A 7,500-nucleotide genomic window follows, 5' to 3' on the forward strand; every position below is an offset into this window, starting at 1 on the left:
GTCAACAACACAGCTCTTGCTTTTGTGCTTCTCTAAGACGTGTGCCTAGTTAGACGGTAAAAACAACTCTGTTTCTTGCTTTGTGTGTGTGTTTGTGTACATCTGTCTGTGTGTGTGTGTGTGTGTGTGTGTGTGTGTGCTTGTGTGTGTGCGTGAGTGCATCTGTGTGTGGCGAGCGTGCGTGTGTCACTAGTAACTGGTTTGGTTTAATCTGTGACTGTGAGATAAGTGTGGGTGTGTTATTGAACAATAATAACAGTACTTGTTCATCTCTCTCTCCCTCTCACACTCTGCCTTTGTCACACGCACATGTAATTGCATTGTGATAACAGAGGACTGTTAGTCTCTACATTAATGCATGTGTAATTGGCCTCTAATAACAGAGCTGTTGTTTTGCTTCCTGTGTTATGAATGTTGGCAGGTAGGCTGTGAGGAGGAGGGTAGCAGGGATTGATGTGGTGGAGAGGGTGGGTGGCCCTGGGAAAGATGGAAGTAATTGAAAGTGTCCCGGGCTTCACAACGTTCCCCTGGGACACATTCATCACTGCCTGGGCCTGTGAGAAATGCGTCCGCCGCGTCATGATGGATGGATCCCATACAGGAGGAGGCAGCTGCTGTCTTTCTGGAGGTTAATAAAAAAGACATACAGGAGGAGGAGGAGGAGGAGGAGGAGGCCCACGGAGGAGGAGGAGGAGGAAGAGGCCCACGGAGGAGGAGGAGGAGGAGGCCCACGGAGGAGGAGGAGGAGGAGGAGGAGGCCCACGGAGGAAGAGGCCCACGGAGGAGGAGGAGGAGGAGGCCCACGGAGGAGGAGGAGGAGGCCCACGGAGGAGGAGGAGGCCCACGGAGGAGGCCCCTGCATTCACATGATCCCATTGTGGAGTGGGATCACATGCGTTAACATTCAGCTTCACATGCTCCCATTGTGGATCGCATGCTTTAACATGCAGCTTCACATGCGTTAACATGCAGGATCGCATGCTTTAACATTCAGCTTCACATGCTCCCATAGTGGGGAAGCTTCAACATGCAGCTTCACATGATCTTATTGTGGAGTGGGATCACATGCGTTAACATTCAGCTTCACATGCTTTAACATTCAGCTTCTGACAGAGATGTTCTGGAGATATCAATTTATTCACATGAAAACCAAGTTCCCTCAGGCACAATAAAGTGAAGGCGTCAACCTTCCAGATGATTGACATATGCACAGTGCCCTTGCCAGAGGGACGCTAAGAGATGCATAGACAGACAGGAAAGGACCTTCATTCAGACATATGATTCCTATGCAAACAACAGGTCGAACAGCTTTAAAGGCGATGGCAGAAATAAGATCCTCGCAAGTGAGAAAGGAGAAAACCTACACAGATGACGAAGAGCAAGCACACTTTGACTGAAGAAGAAGAAGTCATCCCTTTTCACTTTTTTTGAAGCGCATCAAATTACCATTTCAAATGTGATCTTGCCTTGCTCAGAAGGCACTTTTACAGAGGTATGATGTTGAAGAGAGAGCGTTATCTTTAATCTTGTGTCGGCTGGTGCTTGTTTCATGCAAATCATCTGGCAGGATCTGCCACGCTATAAACCCTGGGATGCTGCGCGGATGTATTTTTAATGATGTTGGGATTCAGGCTGAGGAGAAGAGCGGCATTCTGGGAGCGGTGGCTGCTATGAAAAGTCGTCTGTAAAAAGGGGGGGGAGGGGTTGGCGGGGAGTGTAAGTGATTTGCTGGTTGCTATGAAAGCAAAATGGATTCCACTTCATGGCCCGTGGCATTCATCTCAAACTTGAAGCTGGCAGCCTCTGCATAGACCCGCTGTAGCTGTTAAATAAATATATAAATAAATAGGGACTTTATTGATTCTGTGGTCATGGTTGGAGGGAAAGGTTTAAAGGCGGACCATAACCTAAATGAATACAGTTCTGAATCCCACTCTGTAGCCAGTGCTGTCAGATACTGACACCAATGTTGCTGTCGGTCCTAAACAGGGTGCCACTGTGCAGAGTCTTCATTGAACATTTCTTACAGGTCTCAGAGTGGGAGGATCCTGGGAGGATCCTGTCCAACGCACTGCACTGGCTGAGCGCTGGACAAACACCTACCCTTGGAAATGTAATTTCTTAGTTTCTTAGTTTCTTAGTTTGCTGTATGTGTTAGCTCTTAGGCTATTTGATGTAGACCAAAATGTTGCCCTGGTTGTAACTTCTGGTCAGATGACAGTGTGAGGACAGCAAGGAAGAACATCGCTTTTTTTTAACTTTGATTGACCCAACTGAGGACTCTGTCTATGAGTAGCAGCAGGTGTGATTTGTTAACTCACAGATGTTGTGGTGACTAGTGTTGATAGTGACTGGTGCTATCCTGTTTAGCCCCTAGATGGTTACACTAGAGAGATAGCTTATCTCAGCACAGGCTAACATAGACATAGACATTTTATTTTCTCCAAAGTTTGCGTGGTCAACATCATATAGGCTACAGAACCTTCTTATCTTCTCCATTGGTAAAAAAATCAAATACAAATCTGTCAGTAGCATATCATATTGCAGCTGGTTGTATGAGACACATCAACTCATTTTCTATATGCAAACTGTCTATCTTAATTGTCATTACATTATATCTCCTTTTATGGCTTTATAATTTATACTTTACTTTATAACTTTTATAAAAATGATCAAAAAAATGTGTACTTTGCCTATTATTTTACAGAGACATACATCATTTTTTTAGGCTTCGTCAAAGTTTCTGTCCGCACGGTAAAAATCTGTAGGCTATCAGTATGATATAGTAAAAATGGTATCATGAACGTTAGCTGTATTCAGCAGTCAGCAAAACATTCACGCAATCCCTTCGAGAAAGTATTTAGCTTTCAGCTAAACATACACACAGTCCCATTGGGGATGATCTTTGCAACCATTGTTTCAGTCAAATGCTCTTGTGTCTAGCTTTTATAGTGAATGATGGGTATGATGTATTAGCCTGTAAATAAGCTATGTGGTTCTATAGCTTATGAACTCTGTAACTCAAAATAGCCTAAGATAACGTTAGACAGTTGGTTTTCTTCTTTCACTGAAGTGATGCACAGCCTGCACATTCAGATTTGTCTGCATTTAGTTGTGCTCTGTTGGTGCATCATATCATGACACCTTAAAGCCAGCCCCTATCAAACCAAACTTGTTTTTTTAAGCTATTCTCTCTATATTAGCATTATAATGAATCCCTTTCCGACTCTCTAAGCTTGCTTGACCACACCACTGGGCCTCATGTCTGCAAGCGACAAGTGGCCATCCTAACTTGCAGGACATCATACTGTTAGAGTTCTCATATTCAAGCAACTTGAGATCCCTCAACCAGTCAGGGTTACACTGAGTTTTTCCTCAATTTCCTCTGGATAAGGTGCATTGCACACAATGATTGGAGACCAGTGAGTGAGTGCTGTCTTCCTATGTGTGTCAGAATGTGAGTGAGTCATTGCTGTTGGAGAATCACTACCCTGTGCCTTGTGTGATGATATTTAATGCTCATCCAACAGGTGGTGGGAGAGTCAGACCTTTCATTTGTAAGTCAAAGCCTTAACATCTACTGTACGTAACTGCAAAGGTTGCGGTATGCAATGGCCGACTCCTGCCGCAGCACAATCACATCCTTGCGGAAATGAATCTCTAGTTTTTCTGCCTTTCCTTCCTTTCTGGTCTTCTTTGTAAAGGCGACTCTGTACTGTGGCTGATGGCCCATTAGGCTGACTAAATGAAGTTCTATGAATAGTCTTTAGTAACAATTAATCTAGAAAGGATGAACGCCAGTCACCATGGTAACAGGTCTCACAGCAACTCAGTGAAGACTTCTTCCTCCTTATTATTTGTTTTAACCTGAGTACATTATTTTATAACGGAAGTACAGTCACCTGGCCCAGAATTCAACATTAAACACTGTTGTTCAGACCACCTTCCCTTGTCACACCAGAACAACCAAACAGTACCCTATATCGCTACCCCGCCCATTAGGCTTGAATTTCCCACGCCTGCTCATGTCATATCCGGTTTCAGCACCACGGCCAGCGCTAGGGTTTCTCAAATTTCCCTCACTCGCCCGCGGTCCTCTCATTTAGCAGCCAACTTTTGACAGCGGGGACCGTGAAAGGTGTTTATGGCATTTCCTTTCAAAGGTTTGGCGACCGACGTCTTCATCCGGAAAGAGTGAGAGAGAGGCAGCAGCCCCTGACACACCGAAGAACTGAGATGCGATAAATATGCAAAGTGACGCCTCTGCAAACAAGATTTCCTTACCGGTATTTCACTGCTAAAGGCTGCAACGCGGTTTGCACCTGGCTTTCAAAGCGAGCGGAGGACTGTTTTGGGGGGAAGCAAATCCATCTGTATGTGAGAGCCCTGGATCGGGTGCTACCGGAGGCACAAGATGCAGTCTGCAGGCAAGCTTATGAGTCTCACCCTGCTCATCTTGATGGGCTCCGAACTCACCGAAGTAGGTTTATAAACGCCATTTTCCCTCCTTGTCTAAGTACACATTGATAAACAGATCAAACAAAGGGTTTTGGATTATGTTGGTCCGTACAACCAGGCGTACGCTATGTATGTAGCCTACAATATATCGAGCGATCGTTATCATGCAGCTGATAAGATTTGCAAGCAGGTGCGGAGATACCCACTGAACTGTGCAGTCGTCCGTCTGTAGGTTAGGATCTTTCCACTGAGATAGGATGTATGTTTCCGTAGCTTATGTGCTTTGTGTCGACGACCATAAACTGTAATGCCTTAATTGAATAGGTAATGTCATTCAGTTTTACAGTTTAAATCAGAACAGATTAAGTATTTTGCATGGATAACTGTTCACGTGAATAGTAAGCGTTTTGCATGTAAGATGTTTTACGGTGGTAACAGTAAACATGCTTTATAAATCTGCCTGCAACACCCTCAACCTACTACCAAACCAAAACTCCTTAAGTAGACAAACTTTGGTCGATTGCATCAATCTATTGGCTTTGAACATTTGAGGAATGAGCATAAATTGACATCGGATGTCGGAATCGCCTGTTGGTCTTATTTCTTGATAGCTCAGGTTAGAAAGTGCACAGTAAATTAACCAGAATGGTTGAATCAGCTCAAATTTACATTTTATGAAAGTTTTTCTGTTAATTTATGTCCCACAAAAGCCCATTTACCAAAATGGGTTCCTGTTCTTCATATAGAAATCAATTATGTATTATTAATTTTTAATGTAGAATAGAAAGGTAATCTTGACCATTGTTTCATGTGATGTTCTTAGATAGTCCAATTGCAGTCGCCGCCATAAGCTTCCATACAAGTTTAGATTTAGATGTAGGCTGATAGAAGTTAATTAGTCTATTTCCCTGATAGCAGGCGACTGTGGAGCGGGTCTGATTAGCCAGTATCTGGGATGGCTGACCTCTGTCTTTCTAATCTACAGTCATTCCACTGAAGCGAGGAACGCGCAACTAAAATGTACGCGCCATTAAAATGAGATAAGACAATTTTGAACAGCTGGCTTCACAGCGTGTGTCACAGCAGATTTTTTTCTCTTGTCACCACTAAAGAACTCCCAAAGGTTCTTCCTAGAACTCTTCCCTATATGATAACCGCTGAAGGCTATATCTATAGCTTTCTGTTTTTGTTATTGTTCCATCCAAATGCTTTATTACACTCGTTAAGAAATGGAGTACTTAGCTGGAAAGTGCCATAAAGACGGTTCTCAGTTGGCATTTTAACTGGGGTTTTTTTATGGCGACAAGCCCCATAGAATCACGAAGGACAGTCAATACATTAAGACTGTATTTCATTCACATTTAGTCCACTAACTAAATGTGAATGAAATACAGTCTGAATGTATTCCAGATTATTCTTCAGTCCAATTAATTGAGGGATTAGGAGGAAGCATGGTAGATTACTGCATGGTCTGTTGAGGTCTGATATTGACTTATCTTTTGACATCTGTTTCTACGTTTGATAAGGATGTCATGCAGGTGGTCCTATTAATATTGAAACCACACATGTCACATATGGTTAAAACAAATAATTTTCTATGCCTAAAATATTCTTTCACATAGATTTTAGGTTACCTTATGATAAGAGTGGGTTTATCTGATTCTTACTTTAGCTTTATAGTATGAGACTCGACTGGGGTAATTAATAACTGACTGACATGAAAACGGTTCTTCAGAAGACCGAGATGAAAAAGCCTCTTCTCATCTTGGAGTCACTGGCTGGATCCAGACCCTCATTACTCCGCACCCCCTGCGGTCTCAGTCCTCAGTCCTCATAATACGCCCCACAGCGCCACCTCTCGGTCAAAGTCTGCGCCGTCAAGAATACTGTAGATCCTTAATAAACTCGGTGTCATTTAAATATGTGCGTTGTTTATTTGGATAACTTCCCGTTTGTGAACTTTCAGCAGATACGAAACTGAAATTCAATATTTGGACAAATATGTGAATGAAATGATTAGTTTCTGTTATTACACAAATAGGGCACATCACACTGGAGCTGTCTACTTCAGATACTCTGCACTGTCTGAAATGCTTACCTAACAGTCGGCTTCTAGGCTACCTATTGTATTGGTATTGTTGCTTTATTTGTGTGGTGTATTTCAGCTATTCGGCGGGTAAGGAGGCAAAGAAGGCATTCTGACATTTGTAACGCAATGCTATGCCTACTGTCTTAATCGCGGTCATTTGACTAGTGTACTTATCCAGCAATGGCCACAAGATGTCGATGGTGTGCTCTCTTCTGCCACTTAATTTACACCAACAGACATTTTAAAAAGTGCTGATCAATCAGGTATCTTAGTCCCTATAAAAACTTATATCAGCTTGTAGCTTGTAGAGCTTGCAGGGATAATTTAAATATATTAATGAAGTCGATGAGCGAGATTCTCATCTCCTTCAGACCATGGCCACCAATTTTTTATGGAGACTAAAAGTTTCATGTACGCTTACAAATGTCGGTTGAATGATTCCTGTTAATTTTGGATAAGCCCAAATATGAATTGCATCCTCAAATTCGACATCGTCCCAAGGAAGGAGCCATCTGATTGCAGCAGCGGACAGGGACCGAGTGGAAAGGGTGCGCGAGGGGAGGGGAAGCGTGCGCTCTGGAGATTTGCGGGAGTAGGTGGTGGGCGGGGGCAGAGCGCCAGAGAGCGAGAGAGGCTTGCGTCTCCACGAGCCAAGTCATTTCTACACTAGAGTGCGGCGGCGGACTGAGGTAGAGAGAGCATCACTACTTCCAGTATCTGCGCCGAACCAGCATTCTATCCTCCGGGACAGGGACCGTGTTCGCGCTTCGTCAGGAGATGTCCAATGTGATGCTATGTAGTCGGGGGCCGCAGATGTTGCTCCAAACTTTTATTGGCAACACCGGTTGCCCCATCCTTTTTCAATCGCAATGTGACGAATGAAGGTGTCTGAAGAGGGAATCTAAGGGGAGATAAACCATGTCGGTTCCGCTACTGAAGATCGGGGTTGTGCT

At 43.7% G+C, this 7,500-nt stretch overlaps 1 protein-coding gene across 2 annotated transcripts in view; it reads left to right on the forward strand.

The window, feature by feature from the left end:
* The first annotated feature begins 4,018 nt into the window (after positions 1 to 4,018).
* The window catches only part of LOC105911134 (noelin-like), a 23,850-nt gene continuing 20,368 nt past the window's right edge, over positions 4,019 to 7,500 (forward strand). The window contains exon 1 of one of the 2 annotated variants that reach the window (XM_031570114.2): positions 4,019 to 4,480. In XM_031570114.2, coding sequence (XP_031425974.1) covers positions 4,415 to 4,480 — 66 coding nt within the window. In that variant the 5' untranslated portion in view covers positions 4,019 to 4,414. Of the gene's footprint in view, positions 4,481 to 7,212 lie in introns of those variants that run through there. The other variant, XM_012839921.2, reaches the window with a different exon arrangement.

The sequence above is a fragment of the Clupea harengus genome, chromosome 7, assembly GCF_900700415.2.
Source record: "Clupea harengus chromosome 7, Ch_v2.0.2, whole genome shotgun sequence".
NCBI lineage: Eukaryota > Metazoa > Chordata > Actinopteri > Clupeiformes > Clupeidae > Clupea > Clupea harengus.